Source organism: Triturus cristatus, chromosome 10 (assembly GCF_964204655.1).
Source record: "Triturus cristatus chromosome 10, aTriCri1.1, whole genome shotgun sequence".
Lineage (NCBI taxonomy): Eukaryota > Metazoa > Chordata > Amphibia > Caudata > Salamandridae > Triturus > Triturus cristatus.
Genome location: NC_140593.1, coordinates 406,916,366 through 406,933,457, shown reverse-complemented (window position 1 = coordinate 406,933,457; position 17,092 = coordinate 406,916,366). Strand labels below are relative to the sequence as shown.

The 17,092-nt window shown below is 47.1% G+C and overlaps 1 protein-coding gene across 2 annotated transcripts in view; it reads left to right on the top strand.

The window, feature by feature from the left end:
* Positions 1–17,092, top strand: part of PRTFDC1 (phosphoribosyl transferase domain containing 1) — a 225,685-nt gene that overhangs the window by 122,321 nt on the left and 86,272 nt on the right. For both annotated transcript variants that reach the window (XM_085631693.1, XM_085631692.1), the window contains exon 3: positions 5,527–5,710. In XM_085631693.1, coding sequence (XP_085487819.1) covers positions 5,527–5,710 — 184 coding nt within the window. The remainder of the gene's footprint in view (positions 1–5,526; positions 5,711–17,092) is intronic.

The following is a 17,092-nucleotide window of genomic DNA, read 5'->3' as shown; positions in this document are numbered from 1 at the left end:
ACGATCGTCCGGCTCGATTTGCCAATGCTTGTTTATATTGGAGCCATGTAAAACTTGTGCTGTTCCACTGTGTATTATAGCAACAAAAAAAGAAGATGGACTGAATGAAGAACATTGTCAAACATTCACCCCCCGTCACAGTTCTAGGTTAAGGATGTTTGTTTCCAGTCCAGGGAGGACCTATCATGTCGGTTTGGGCTGGACTGTTCACATGGGGCGCAGGGGCAAAACTGATTTGCATATGGCTGGTGTAGGGAAGTAGGATCTGCTTTCATGGTTACTGCCACTTTTTGCTTGATACAATGCTGTTTCTGACTAGTCTGACTGGGATCCTGCTTTCTCCTCTAAATTGGTTTGGTCAGTACTTAGGTACATCACAGATTGGACACTGGTGTACACTTATCAGCCCCTAGTATATGGCACTAAGGTAACCAGGGCATAGATACACCAGGTGTCCCCCATGGGCTGAAGCATGCATTATGCCACCCATGGGAGACCACTCAATTTACAACTACAGGCGTGCCATTGCAGCCTGTGCAATCTGGTGCTAGCACCACTTACGATATAGGTTTCCCTATATCTAGGGTCACTACACATAAAACCTATAAGTCACCCCTAGGGCAGACCTTGCAATCCAGAAGGCATGGTGCTTGGTTCTAAGTGGGAGGGTGCCCCTGCATGAGCTGGACACCCCTACAGCCCATGAAGTCCATTATCCCGGGTTGTGAGACAGCTATATGACATATAGAGGGGCACTGCATCATTATGCGATGACCATCTCGAAACTGGCTGTAACAAACCCTATCATGTTTGGTATGAAACCTGTTAGAATCATACCCCACACCGTAAACGGTGTGGGACATATGATTCCGTGTACCATAAAGCTCCTCTGGGAGCTCCCAGTGCCAGTCTTCCAGACCCGTACAGCAAGCTAGGGCTGCTGCTGGCCAGACACACATTTCTGCCCTCCCGCTGCTGAACCAAGCTCGGGCAGAGGAAGGCAAAATATAGGGTATGCTGTCACGGGGGTGCGACCTCCTCCCAGACAAGATTTGGGGTATTGGGGCAGGGAGGGAGCGCTTGCCAGCGCCACATAGTCTGTGTGCAGGGCACACTTGGTGTCCTCAATGCATAGTCCAGTTCAAACCTGTTCAGGGAGCTGTTGGCTCCAGCTCTGGTGCGAACCTGGACAAAGGACAGGGGAGTATCCTCCCCTTGTCCAGCCCCTCCTTAGGGAGGGACCCCTGTATCGTCCCAGCCCTTTCCTTAGGGTACTTAAGGGCTTACCTGAAGGTGGCTCTCTAGATTCGTCGTGGAACAGGATACATTTCCGACACCACTAACTACCGTCTGGGCACTCTGGACTTCGCTCTGGGCATCAAGGCTGCAACCGGAAACACTCCTGCAGCTCCTGATCTTGTCGGCCCGCTCATCTGCTGCAACTCCTATGCCTGTGCGCCATACAGGAACCTTCCAAGGCCTGTGGGCATCCAAGACACCTGAAGGAATCTCTCTTGTAGTTAAGCAGTCACTTCCCTGCATCTGCAGGCACCGCAACTAAGCTGACCGGTCTGCTGATCCTGAGCTCCCACAGACTCCGAAAATCTCAGCAACACAGGTGGTGGTTCTTCACATCCCTCGAGGCCTGCCCTGTCCCCTCACCAAGTTTGAGGCCAGTATCCCTCGTCAGAGACGTAGGAACTGAACCTCTGTGCAATGCGTCAACTTGCAGTTGCAAAGGCTTGTTGGCTGCCTTTCACCAAGATCTTCGGGCTCCGAGTAGTCCCAACCTCAAGCATCTCCAGTGACCAAGATCTTCATCCTCACTGCATCCTCTTGCATCGTGGGCTTGCAACTTTGGTGAGCTGCTCGAGGTGCTCCAGTGCCTCCGGCCTATGGGTCCTCCTGAGGGTCATCTTCGTATTCTTTGGGCTCCCCTGATTGCTCAGGGCTTGCCCTGACTCCCCTGCTTGTGGTGAGTCTCGTGGACCTTGCTGGTCCCAACATTGAACCTTCTTTAACTTTCACGTTGGTTGCAGTTGCCGAAGCTTGTTGGTGCTCCCGCCGGACACCGACCCCTCAACTCTTGACATCCTACATGGGACAGCTCCTATCCTGCTCCTGGTCGTCCTCCGCGTCGCCTGGTCCACACAGCTGCAGTTTCAAGGCCACCTGCAGCACACCACATCGGTGGGCATTAGTCTTCCCTGCCTCCTGGTCACTTCTGAGTGGCATAAACTCTGTCCCCTCTGCTTGCAGACTCTTCACTTCTTGAATCCGCCTTTTGGTTCTACCGGACACTTTCATCTTCTCCAGCAGCGACATTTTCCTGAAGTCCTCCATTGGGTTCGCCGGCGGTTTCCAACGCCACGTCACACCTATGCACCCGGCTTCCCTAGGGCAGGTATTCTGTTTCCTAAGGTATCCATGGGTGGGGTGGCTCTCCAACCTTCTGTCTTTCATGGGGTTTCTTCAGGGTCCTTCTTTAAAATTGCAACTGCAACCTACCCGTTGACTTGTATTGATCACGTGGTCATGTTCCCACTTAGCACACGACCTCTGTGGGTCTCCTGGTTACTTACCTCGGGTGGTTCCTTGCGTCCCCGACACTTCCACATCTTATGGGTTCAGTATTGACTCAAGTCATGGTTCGCATATCACTTATTTAGTATATGGTTTGCACCCCCCCCGGTGACAGCCTTGTATTAAGTGCTACTTACCTGTTTCCATCGTAATTTATTGTGTATATCTCTGGGTAGGAGATATCTGTATATGTTAGTGAGTGTCATATAATAAATACATATTTTTATAAATACACTGTTTTTCCCCCACTTATTCTATACTTCTAGGATTATGTTCTGGTAATACAAGCTGCTTTACACTCCTTCTGGACTAAGCCTGAAGGCTGCTCTCCACACCTACAGCTTAGAGAGCTCTCTAAGGTTGTCTAAGACTACTAAAATCACCATAAGGGTTGTCTGGATTGGTGCAAGGTGCCCACTTACACAAGTGTACACCATATGCCAAACTAGCTTCTCACGCTGGGTCTAAACTGGAATTGCATGATGAGCAAATAAATCATGGATTTAGGACCAGATCTGTGTACTGGGGGTGAAAGTTTGACAGTGTTCAGCATTCCGTCCATCAACTTCTTGTGTTGCCATTGTGTATTGTTAGTGCAAAACCCACTGTATTTCGGAATAGATTGTATACTTTTATCTACGTGTGTAACTTGGAGAAGTACAAAAAACTCTGTAAAGAATGGTTGTATAAAAAAGTAGGTAAGTGCATCACATACACGTTGCAGAGGTTTTTTTAACATCTGTACTGAAGCATTTATGGTACGCACAGACCTGACTGCTACAATTTTCCTGGGCATGAACATTTCCCAAATGTATTTCCGTTTAGTAATCCATTAGCGACTAGTTGGAAATCCTAAGTGGTAGAATTTAAAAAGATCATCCATTGCTTTTCTAATTAGCCTCGAGTTTTGATCTTTATGTTGGTTTAGACTAGCAGTGCCTGCTTGTCTTGTTTGATTCTGCTCTGAAATGAAATATTTCCTTCTAGCATCTCTACACGGGGATTTTAAAAACGTGTTCATGATAGTGTACAGTTGGAACTTTTGTGAGTCGATCTCAGTGTGAGCGGATTGCTTCACTTAGTGAGGGCTTCCTTATGGATGTGACCTACTTGAAGAAATAAACTTAAAAAATGAAAAGATTTTCTATACAACTGTACAGAGATTTTATTTTTTTATTTCAGCCATTTTATGCATGGATAATTTGTCGTTTGTGTATTCTTAAGTATTTTTAGGGGCACGCTTATTGTCATTTGGCTTTCCTCCCAAAACAAACCCCACAAAAAATAATGTAATGAACTGCAGAGGTAAAAAAACGAACCTGTCAAACGGAAACTAAAGCAAAAGTATGACGTATTCTTAGGCAGAAGAGCTCTAGTGCTGACGTGTTCTGAAAATAATCAAAAATAGGGTCTAATGGAAACTTTCAGCAAACTGTAGTCAAACTCAAGGGCAGAGGTCCCACACCTTTTGTGAGGAGTGAGAAACAATTGGGTACCAATCGTACTGGTGAGCAACATCCGAACCACAACGGATACCCCCGGGTGATAGGCCGCGCGATACAAATACGAATTGATTGAACAGAACTGCGTAGACGTAGATGTGGGTGTAACAGAACTGCGTAGACGTAGATGTGGGTGTAACATGATGCATAAATAATGCACAAATGTTTGCAGTAATAAACGGGATTTTGAGGGACATTTACTGGTTTCTAGTGTATTTAAAGGAGAATATTGCCAAGTGACCATTTTTTGAATAAATTCAAAGACCATTTTACCATGGGTATGGGTTCTTTCCAAGGGATAATTTAAAAATAATGGCAAATTCAAAACTTTCTGCTGGAAAATCAGGCCTATATTGGAAGGATTTTACTATTTTCCAATAAAGGTTTTTGCTAATTCAGTGACAGATGGTGTATTTTTCACATTAACCCCAAAACTTGCGATTAAAACGAAACTGAACAAACGGCCTTTTCTTACTAATAACATTTCAGACATGTGGTGCTAATTGAAATGTTTAACCCAGATTATACCATCCACCTTGGCTACGTTTCGGTAGGAATGAAAATCACTTAATTTGGACAGGGTTGGAGTTCTCCCCATTGACTGTCTCTAAAACCTAGATGAAAAACGTATTTTATTATTATTTCTATAGAGTAACATTTTGCAAAATGTTGAAGGATGTAGAGTTAACTATTGGACAATAATCCAGTAACTTTATGGGTATTTACTATGATGTGAAACCAATGTATTCCAGCGTCTTAGCACAATATCAAAGTTTCACAATGCCCCTGCCATTCTAATTCCATAATGGCTCTGCTAGGAAATCCACTGGCAGGCGCCACCATTTCTAAAATCCAAATTAAAAAGTAAACTGCACTTCTTCTTATGAGTGTGCAAATCTGTCAAGAGACATTCACTTTGAATTATGGGGGGAAACCCCTGCTCCACATTTTCGTTACTAATCCAGGTGCAACAGCCAGGTTGGACTGTGTTCCCTTTGATGTCTCAAAAGAAATGTAAGTCTTCATGACTGGTTTGGATACTGAAATCTTTGTGTGTCTGTCGGCCAAACAATAAAGCACAAGTACAAGGGGAGTAGCTGAAGAGAAGAGAACCAATCATTCTCCCAAGTAGCCCCTTCAAAAGCAATTACATGCTTGCTCTCTAGGGCTGACAAGAACATAGATGTAGTGACCTAGTGAGCAACACATTATGGTACTGTGAGTAACATGTTGCTCATAAGCAACACGTCGGGGACCACTGCCATAGGCTATGAAGGGCTTTTACATTCCAAATTCCAATTTACTTTGCATTCCTAACATTTTAGCATAGAAAAAGTAATGGAGTGTGACACGCTGTGTGACAACATGTAAGTACGCTGTGGCAGGTGTAGGGTGTGCAGTATTAAGTTAACTGTTTTTCCAATCTACAATTTCTTTAAAGGACTGAGAGACTGGCAAAAAATATCATGAACGACCTTGGAGATAACCATATCACCGTCCTCTGCGTGCTCAAAGGTGGATACAAGTTTTGTGCAGACCTTGTGGAGAGCATAAAGAATCTCAGCCGCAATTCAGAAAGGTTCATCTCCATGAGAGTTGAGTTTGTCAGGCTTAGAAGTTATCGTGTAAGTAGCAGTTAATTTCCTCTCCTTCTTGTTTATTAAATAGTGGCACATTCACAGCTTTCCTGGAATTGTGTACTGTTGAGGATATTGCATCAAGTTTGTGGTTAACAACTGCCATTGCCTGTTATTTAATTCTGCTAAACTGAACTAAAAAGTACATAAAAAAGGTGGTGACCCTTTTGGAAACCATTTGTGGGTCTCCCCTAGAGACCGCCTCAATACAAAAATGCATTAATAAATAAATGAAAACATGATTCATTTATAGAGGGGCTTTGGATCAGCCCTCTCCATCCATTGGTCTGTTCAACTATCATTCACATTGTGCTGCCACCCACTGCAGCATACAGAATTGGGCACTGATTGAGCACATTGGAGCCTTTGGTTCTCTGGTATTAGGAGTGATGGTATAGTCCCTCATTAAAAGTGCCCATTTTCCAAAAATGAAGCTCCCTTTAGAGGGAGGCTGGTTGGCTGATACGTACATTTGCCAATGCATTTCCTCCCCATTCTTTATCCATTTTGTTTAGTCATACTGGTATCTTAACAGTATTTGACAGCTAATAGCACATTTTCCCACTCCAATAATAATACTTTTTATTATTGAGGTGCATTAAAACCGAATAGGGTTTTTATACTTGTTCCAAGTACATCTGCCCTCTATCTGCCCTCCAGAAAGTAGGCTGGTTAGTTTTGTTTTTATGTTTAAAATGTTTATTGTAAGCAGTTAGCGGCCATGATTAGGCAGAATGTTTACTTTTTTTCTTTGTTTTTTTGTTTTGTGGAATGTGCAAGCAATAAAAAATAATTTTTCTTAAAAAAATCAAACTAGCTACCCAAAGCTAGAACTATTGGCTTTGCCTTTGTCTATTAAGAGATAATTTCCAAATAAAACAACTGGTAAATATATAAGGCACCGCTGTTCAACTATCGTTTCCAAAGAAATGTTGAGTAGTTAAAGGGACTTGGTGGGTATTAACATTTATGAAATATATATTCCAGCTCTGAAATATATGCAAAAGAGTGTGTCAAGCTTTGTATGTGCAGAAGTATACTAAACGTGTATCAATAATAATAAAAACTCTGACTTAGTGGGAATTTAAAATTAGTTTCCTTCTGTTCATTTATAGTTACTGATTATATGAGGGTCTACTTTTCTTACATATAATGCATTTGCATAACAGTTTCCTTCTGAGAATAAGGTAAACGTAAAACAACCTCCTAAGATGAAGATAATGTAAACACACATTTTGTAGGATTTGTTTCACGATTCTGATCCTGGGACAATGAATAAATGCCCTTTTTGGGGAACTGTTCATTGTCCCGGACATTTCTGTTTTATGAACATCTTTTTTCTGACACAGGGTGCGAGTCTCAAAGCAAATTCAGCAATTCTGTATGTAAATGTCAGCCCATTCGGATTGCTGTATTTGACGTATGAGGCAGTGCCAAAGGAGTATTGTTTCCTTACAGCCTTATGTCTTTGCTTCATATTCAGTATGGCAAGTCAACTACCCCTGACTGATTGTTTTTGAAGTTTACTCACTGTAGTTGTACTACTTGTGCAAATAGTATAAAATACCATTATTCTTATTTAACAAATCATTGTTTCCGTAATGTTAAGCATATCTAGACCAGTAAAGGTACACTAGGTAATTTCTTTTTGTCAATTATGTTAATGAGGGAATAGTCTGTGTTATGGCTTTCTGTTGACTTTTATACCCTACCGCTTTGCAAGACTTCCATCCTCACAGTTGAGCTGTCAGTCAGAGACATTTGCTTCTTTAAGCAAGATGGAGGAGTGTTATGTTATGTTGAATTGTGTAGCTCTCTAGTCACCTGAGAGGGTATCCAGGCACTTAAGTAGGTGTGTAATTGTGTGGCCCCCAAGGTGCTTATACGAAGAGCCAGGTATTAAGCTTCTTGCGGAACTCGAGCAGTGAGGAGGAGGCTATGATGTGTTGAGGGAGGTCATTCTATGTCTTGAGTGCGATATATGAGAATGACCGACCTCCAATTTTGCTTTTGCGGATCCGGGGAATCTGTGCGAGTGAAAGTGAAACAGAGTGTAGGTGTCTTGTGAGTTGGTGAGAGTGCATATGACTGTTTAGGTATTCTGATAACGTGTTGTGTAGGGCTTAGTATGTAAGCGTGAGAAGTTCTGAATAGGCTGCGCTTGTGAATGGAGAGCCAGTGTAGATTCCTGAGGTGTGAGGTGTCTGTGGTGCGGAGATCCAGTATGAGTCTTGCAGCGGTGTTCTGGATGGTCTAGAGTTATGTGGAGATTTTGGCATATAGAATGTTGCCGTAGTCTAGCCTGCTGGTGATGAGTGCTTGAGTGACAGTCCGTCTGGTGTTCTGAGGAACACCTGTACTTCTATCTTGTCGGAGTTGAGCTTCAGGCAGCTGGTTCGCATTCAGTCTGCTACCATTGTCATCTAGTTGGTAAAGTTGATTTTGGTGGTGGTTGTCTTGTCAGTCAGGAGAAGGATGAGTTGGGTGACATCGGTGTTGGAGATGACTGTGGTGTCTTGTGATTGGATGATGTTGGCAAGCAGTGACATGTATATGTTGAAAAGGATGGGGCTGAGGGACGATCCCTGTGGAACTTTGCATGTTGGCTTCTTGGTGTCTGATGTGAAGGGTAGCAGCCTGACCCTGTGGCTTCTTCCTGTGAGGAAGGAACTGATCCATTTGAGAGCGTATCCTTGTATGCCAATCTCGTGTAGTCTTCTGGTGAGGGTGTTATGGAAGACAGTGTTGAAGGGCGCGGAGCGGTCCAGGAGGATGAGGGCCACTGTTTCTCCTCGTCTATCGTGATTCGAATGCCATTGGTGGCCGTGATGAGAGCTGCTTTGGTTCTTTCTGAATCCTGATTGAGTGTTGTTTAGAAGATTATGAAGTTCGAGGTGGGTTGCAAGTTGCTTGTTGATGGCCTTCTCAATCATTGAGGCTGGATAGGGGAGCAGGATGATTGCTCAGTTGCTTCTGGTTGGCTGTAGGCTTGTTGAGGAGGGCGTTGGTTTCTGCAAGTCTCCATTCATCTGGGAAAGTGGCAGACGTGATAGAGGTGTTGATGATCTGTGCCAGGGTGGTGTTGATTGCTGATGTTCCCTGTTTTTAGATGTGGTGGGGGAATGGGTAAATTGGGGCCCCATGAGGGGCTGTTTCACATTCCAGACGCTGTGTTGTTTCTAGTGAGGGTTGTCCATTTGGTCAGGTGGCCATCTTGGTTGATGGTGGGTAGGTTGGCAGTGAGTTCTCTGGGGTTGTGTTGGTGTGCCAAGTTGCTGTAGATGTTTGTGATTTTGCTGTGGAAAAAGTTAGATAGGTTGTCACAGAGCTGTTGGGAGGGAGCGATGTTGAAGTTGGCTAAGGGCGAGGTGAAATCCTTAACGATCGAGAATGAAAAATTTCCTAGCTATCATAACGGAAAGTTTCAATTCTATTAAGAACTCGGAGGCGAGGATTATGCTATTCTTTCTTCACTTTATTGAATAGGAGCCATTCAAAGTCAAATAACAAACTACTATTCCCATGAAACAACGGAAATAAACAGAACAAAATGATAGTGTCCATGGGTAGAATGTCCCCTCTTCCTTGCACCAATCACAGGGCTCCGAGGTGATGGCAGTCCTCTTTCACTATCCATTCCCCCTCTATCGTCGCTGAAGGTCAGCCAGCCAGGAAGCCTCACGAATCTTGTTTACCAGACTCGCCTTCAAAAGTAAGGTAGAGTGTCAGCGACAATAGTGGGTAAGGTTTAGACTGTAGGGAAAACACACAGCATTTGCGTATCAACTTTACTTCTCATTGTATACAAGATAGCGAAACATCTTAGTTACTCTAGAAGGAGGGCAGGAAAGTATTAAGCAGAACCTTGTATCCTGGGTGGGATAATCCTCGCCTCCGAGTCCTTAATAGAATTGAAACTTTCCGTTACGATATCTAGGAAAGTTTTCATTCTATGACAGGACCGGAGGCGAGCATTATGCTTGTTTAAAGCTTGCTCACCACCAAGTGAGCCATGTCAATATCGGGTTTGAAATAAAACCGTTTAAAAGTTGAGTCGGAAGACCAATCTGCTGCATTCAGAATGTCTTCCAGACAAGCTCCCAGGATAAACACTTTAAAGGCCATTGCCTCTCTGGCAGAATGTGCCCCGAAGGCACGAAGGTCAATGCCTGCCTCCTGCATCACCCACCTTACCCAACGGGCGATAGTGGGAGAAGAAACCGCTTTATGTGGTTTCCAGAGTGCAATAAGTAACTGACGCTCTCCTGGAGGACGGAACTCCTCAGAAATTTCCTCGTATGCCTTAAGACACGAGACCACGCAAAGTTTTGGATAATCAGGAAAAGCAGGATAAGAGATGGACGTTGTCCCACATTTTGTACGCCGACGAATTGTGAAGGTAACTCCTGTAGGGGAGAATATTCTGCCCTGTAGGGGAGAATATTCTGCCCGATATGTCCAGGGCTCTGACATCGGAAACCCGTTTACAGGATACAAGGCAAAGGAGCATGACCAATTTCGCTGAAAGTTCCTTTCTAGAAAGGTATCTGTTCGGGTGCCAGGACAAAAACAAATTCAAAACCTGTTTGACGTCCCAAAGCTGTGAGTAACGGGGCTCGTGAGGAAGAGAAAGGCGAATGCCTTGAAGAAGACGACAAACCAGGGGGTGTTCCCCCACTGGAGACCCATCCACCATGGTATGGCCTGCTGAGATGGCCGAACGAAAGGTGTTAATGGTCCGATAAGCCAGGCCCTCCTCCGCCAGGGCGGCTAAGAAATTCAGAACGCAAGTCACATCTGTTGCCACGGGATCGAGACCCTGTCGCAAACACCAACGACACCATCGACGCCAGGTGGAACGGTGTCGCTTGACGGTACTATCGGCCCAGGCCTTGGACATGAACTTCTCAGCTGCTCCCGAAAGGCCTGGGACCACCCATCGTCAACTGTAATCCGCCACGCCATCAGGGCTAGAGAGCCTTGAGCGATCAGTGGGTGAGGGGCTCCGTGTGGGCTGAGAAGGAGAGTTGGAAAGTGGGGGAGAGGGATTGGAGAATCCCAAGAAAGTTCCAGAAGAACCGGAAACCAGACTTGAGACCTCTAGATTGGTGAAATCAATACCACTTCTGCTTTCTGACGTCGAACCTGTGCCGAGACCCTGGTTAGCATTGTGAACGGGGGAAAGGTGTATCCCCTCTCGCCGCGCCAGTCCTGCAGGAACGCGTCCGTCCGCTCTGCCAGGGGATCTGGCCTCCAGGTTAAGAACCGGGGAAGCTGGTGGTCCAGGTGGGAAGCAAATAGATCCACCGAAAATGGACCCCAGAAGCTCTGGAGATCCGCAAAGACTCCCGGATGCAGCTTCCAAAGACTCACGTCGTGAAAGTGACGAGCGTGGATATATGCTACCTGGTTCACACCTGATGGTCCAGGCAGTACTTCCAGAAATTCGCCGCCATGTCTGAAAGCGCTCTGGATCGCGTGCCCCCTAGATGGTGGATGTAGCGGACCGCCGATATGATGTTCATCTTGAGAAGGACACAGGACCGGATGGAGTCTTTGGTCCAACACTGTATCGCAAAGGATCCTGCCAAAAGCTCCAGACAGTTGATATGCAGCTGTTGTTCCTGTCGAGACCAGACACCTCCTGTAGTGAACTCGCCACACCTCGCGCCCCATCCGGACCTGCTGGTGTCTGATTCGATAACGATATCTGGCGTGGAACCGAAGATCGCACACCCATTCCAGGCCTCCAAATTGGTGAGCCACCACTGGAGTTCCTCCCTGGCGTCCGCTGAGAGACTCACTTTCCGTGAGTACGAAAACCCTTTGCGAAGATGATATGCCTTGAGACGCTGGAGAGCTCTGTAATGGAGCGGACCTGGGAAGATGGCTTGAATCGAGGCCGACAACAGGCACACAATACGGGCTAATTGCCTGAGGGAGAGCCGGGACTGAGAGACAACTCTCCTGATTTCCTGGCGAATCTTCGCCATCTTGCGAGACGGGAGACTGAGTGTAGATGCCACGGAGTCGATCGAGAAACCGAGAAAAAAAAACCTCTGCGCTGGGACAAGACTGGATTTTGCCTCGTTGATCACAAACCTGAGGCTCTGAAGGAGGTTGACCGCCGTCTGAAGGTGGTGGGCTAGAGTGGTGGGAGAAGTGAGCCATCAAAAGAATATCATCCAGTTAAACGATGAGTCTCATACCGAACGCCCTCAGTCATTCTATTACGGGTCGGAGAACCTTGGTGAAACACCAAGGGGCGGAAGAAAGGCCGAATGGGAGAGTTGTGAACTTGTACGCCTTGCCCTGCCAAAGAAACTGCAAGAACCTCCAGTGAGGAGGATAAATGGGGATCGTAAGGTAGGCGTCCTTGAGACTGAGGCGCGCCATCCAGTCGTTGGGCTTAAGAAGATCGCAAAGAAGATGATTTCCCTCCATCTTGAAATGGCGGTATACTAGCCACTCGTTTAACTCGCCCAAATTAATGACGGGACGTTTGCTGCCGTCCGTCATGTCCACAGAGGTTGCTGATGAAACCTCTGGGATGGGGAAGCGTCTCCACGATTGTGGCTTTGTCCAGAAGAGAGCGGAGTTCCTGGTTGGCCAATGCAGGGTCGGCTGCGGAAAAAACAAGAGGGCGCAGAGGGGCCTTTTGCGAAGGTTCACCATGAAATTCGATGTGAAAGCCCTGGACGGTTTGCAGAACCCAGGCATACCCGTTGAGGACAGTCCAGGCCTGAAACAAATGCGCCAGACGGCCTCCCACTTTTAGAAGGGAAGAAGGGAGAACACTCACTGGAAGAGCTGGAGGCGCCTCCTCCTCTGTCACCTCTGTTCTTGCCTCGACGACCTCGTGTTGGATAGAAGTTGCTGAATCTGGCTGCGTCTTGGTATTGCCAATGGTTGGAGCCTTGGCCTCTGTGGTGGTTAGGCCGGCCGGACGAGCGGCCCCTGCCTCGTCCGGCCCCTCTGAAAACCCGAGGGTGAAACACCCGTCTGATGGAGGAATGTGCCTTGTCCAGGGTTGTAAACTTATTCACAAACCTACCTAGCTCCTTAATAAAGGGTTCTCCAAAGAGACCACCCTGCGCAATGGAGCCCGCCTAAGAGTCGGCCAAATCCCCAAGCTTGGGATCTATCTTAATCAATAGTGACCTGTGGCACTCTGTGGAAATAGCGCAGTTGGCATTCCCTAAGAAAACCACTATGCGCTGGGCCCAGGAGGAGAGATGTTCGGGGGATATCAGGGACCCAGACAGTTTAGCCTCCTCCGCCATGTCGAGGATTTTGGTTATAGGACCTAGGGCATCTAGGAGCTTGTCTTGGCAAGCCCGCAAAGACCTTTCAATACCCTTCTTAGGGTCCTTGACGAATTTATGAAGGAACATCGCCATGCGGGGGTCAATGTCGGGGGTGGCAGCTCCAGGGAGGGACTGGGGCACTCCGCCCTGAGACAGTTTCGAGCTGTGGCCTCTAACGGCCAGCGGATCCTGCTGGCGATGTACTGGGCGACTTTATCTGACGGTGCCCAGTCAGAAGACCTAGGATGAATGACATCAGCGAATAAGCTTTGTGGGATCGAACTGGGTTCTGGACGAGCGGGGTGCCAGGGGCGGGATGGGCCAGCATCCTCGTCATCTCCCGGGTTATCATCCCCTGGGGTAGTGGGTGTCACTGGGGGAGGATTCTGTGCCAAGAAAGCCTGCTTAAGACGATCAAACACATCCATATCTACCCCGGAGTCCCTAGGACGCTTGGAAGGGGGAGGCTGGGGTTCAGCAGGGTTTCCGCTGTCTGGGGGCAAGGATGCCGGAAGGGACTGAGAGGCTCTGGCTAATCTATCGCAAGCCTGCTCAGTGCGACGGGATAGGCGATCTTCCAAGGGCAGCATGGCCTGCTCTACCGCCTTGTGAATGGACGCATCTACCGTGTCATAAAAATCTTCATCCCATTGAAGGGAAGTAAGTGGGTCCTTCTCCCACGTGTCGTCCTGATAGGCATCCCGCTAGAAGGACTCCATTGGGTCAGGAAAGGGGAGTGCCGCACAGCTAAGTTGGTAAGTAAGGTAGAGGGAGTTCCTCGATAATAGGGGCTGGGTGACAGCCTACACTTTAGGTGGGCAGTGCTTTCTTTAAGTTGGGGAGACCCCTGGGACCTAAAGCCCAGGTGCAGTTATTTACTGGGCAGCCTGCTGGCAAAGGTCCCTGCAGGACAACGCCTGCCCTACAGACTCAGCACAAGAGCGGTCAAATGGCTAGTGGCCTAGAATACAGACCCCCAGACGGGAAACCGCCGAAATTGCTGTGAAAACAGACAGAATGCTGCCTAATGGCAAATACCAACCCACAACGCGTGGGCGTTCAAATGGGGGAGTGCGTTTAGCAAAAACTGCTTAACAGCAGTAGTACAGACCCAAAAGGCATCTCCAGCACACAGGGCTCACCCGCGGCTCAACTGCGAAGAATGCGCGGAATGTCTAGACGCACGCCGCGGGAATGGAACGCACACGGGTGTCCTCTGGCGGTGGGAGGTAAACACTGCGAGCCTGCACCACAGAACATGGCCGTTAGGGAGTCAAACACTCCCACGGCCGGCGCGAGTCAGTCGAGTAGCGGCTGACCCGCAGAGAAGGAAAAACGTGAAAGGAATCACAGAAACCACACGCAGCACAACAAAGCGCGATACGAAAATTCAGTTGAGTGGCACGCGTCGTCAGTGAATGCGCAGCGCGCGCGGCTGGACCGATCAGATATGAGGAGAATCCAAGTACAGGCCAACAATTAAAACATTTTTAACGCCAATAGCGAAAACAGCATCATACAAAGAGAGCATTAAGGCGGATCACACCCTAAATAAATGTTTCATATTCTGATTAACAAATCAGAACCAGACAATCAGTCATACTCTGAATGAGAAAAGAAAATCGAACTTATCTGGCTGCAAGCAGCAAAGAAAAAAGGGGAATGGATAGTGACAGAGGACTACCATCACCTCGGAGCCCTGTGATTGGTGCATGGACACTATCATTTTGTTCTGTTTAATCCCGATGTTTCATGGGAGTAGTAGTTTGTTATTTGACTTTGAATGGCTGCTATTCAATAAAGTGAAGAAAGAATAGCATAATACTCGCCTCCGGTCCTGCCATAGAATTTCCTTGCAGCTGTTGGAGCTTCCTTCAATGCAGTCCACAAGTGCTTTTTTCTTGGTGTCTCTTGTTTGCTGGCGATAGCGTCTGAGTGCAACCTTGTAGGTAGTTCTGTCTGTGGTCTCGTCGCTGGCTCTCCATTTACTTTCTAGCTGTTTACAGTTTTGTTTGGTGTCTTGGAGGTCTTCTGTGTACCTGCTGGCCTGCTTGTTTGATCTACTATGCTTGTTGGGTTTGATAGGTGCGAGGGAGTCTACGCAGTTCTTGATCCAGTTGTTGGTGTCCTTGTCGAGGTCATCTGTGGGGCTAGGTTGATACGTGCCAGTCTGCTTTTGTGATTTTGCCCCAGCTGCATCTTGGAATGCTGAACGTGGGCAGGGTATTAACTTGATGTGCATTGATTTGGAAGTTAATAATGGAGTGGTCAGTCCATGTGAGATGTGTGAGGGTGTTGTATTTGATGCTGTCACTTGTGGTGAAGATGGAGTCCAATGTGTGTCCTGCGGTGTGTGTTGGATCTGGGATGAGCTGGGTCTTTAAAAGAAGAAGCCTAGCAAGAGGACTTCACTTCCCTCTTGCATGATCATGTGATAATAAAAGTAAATACGACAACCCCACCATCCATCCCCCCCACCTCCATTAGTTTCCTGAATTATAACATCATCGTAACTTTATTGTTGATCACAAAGATCTTATAAAGTGCATTCTCGGGACCATACATACATTACAAACCTGAACTGTACCACAACCATCAGTTAACCCTTTCCGTGCTCATGACGGATTGGTTCCGTCATGAGCACCAGTGCTCCTGTGCTCATGGTGGAACCATTCGGTCATGTGCACAGGCGCACTAAATACCTCTGCTGCAAATAGCAGAGGGATTTCCTTTTTTGGGTGGGGGGGCTTGGGAGGTGGGGTAGAGGTTCCCCAACCTCCCAAGCCTTTTTTTTTTCTTTCAATGTAATGACGATCGCACGTTGTGGTCATTACATTGAAAACAAAACTAAAACTTAGTTTCGGTTTCAGTGCTCGTGGGGCTATCTCAGCCCCCTGAGCACCGAAACACATGGGAGAGGTATTGATGGAAAGGGTGGAATCTGCCCTTTCCAATGGTACCACTCCCTAGTGGATCCCTTCTTGGGTATCGCCCCAAGAGGGTGATCCCCAAGTAAGGAACTAGCCAGCAGGGAAGGGGGTGCGGCCCCTTGGGCATAGGCCTTTGCTCCTCCCAATAGATTCTGACATAACCAGTGTTTCTGCCCCCCGAGGGAGGGTGTTTTGGGGGGGGGGGCAGAAAGCTCACTAGGCACTAGAGATTTTTTTTTTATGTAGGGGTGGGGGCTGTCCAGAACGGGCCTTTCAATGTCTCCACCCCAGAAAAAGTTGCTAGAGTCTTTCTACCCCCTCCCGGGAGGCTGATGGGGCAATAAAACCCACTTGGCACCAGGGGATATTTCCTTTTCATTGTTCGGGGCCCACCCCAAAAAAATTGCCGCTGTCTTTCTGCCCCCTCCCGGAGGCCCTCTATTTGCACTTAAATGTAGCGCTCAGAACTTGTTGTGCTATTCCCTTTATCCCTGTTTGTGGCCCTTCCCAGTCACAGGCCCTTGGCACACCCACAACTGAGGTATCAATTTACTCAGGAGAACAAGGGGAACACTGGTGAGAGGCACACAAGCCCCTCCCCCTCCTGAATTCCTCTGGGTGTCTAATTGTAAAAAATGTATAGGTTTGCTAGGTTTCCCTAGGTGCCGGCAGAGCTAGAGTTCAATATCCACAGCTAGGCACTTTGCAAAAAAAAGGGTCAGTGTTCACTAGAAAAATGTGATGTGTCCACGTTGTGTTTTGGCCCATTTTCTGTCGCTATCACTTGGCCTACCCACACAAGTGAGGTACCATTTTTATTGGAAGACTTGCGGGAATGCAGGGTGGGTGGAATTTTGTGGACCTACGTAGATTCCAGAACTTTCCATCAAAGAAATGTGAGAAAAATGTTTATGTTTTACAAAGTTTGAAGTTTGCAAAGGATTCTGGGTAACAGAACCTAGTGAGAGCCACACACGCCACCCCTTCCTGGATTCCTTTGGGAGTCTAGTTGTTAAAAATGTATAGGTTTGCTATGTTCCCCTAGGTGCCAGCAGAGCTATGGTTCAAAATCCACAGCTAGGCACTTTGTTAAAAAAGGGTCCGTTTTCACTGTAAAAATGTGGTGTGTCCAT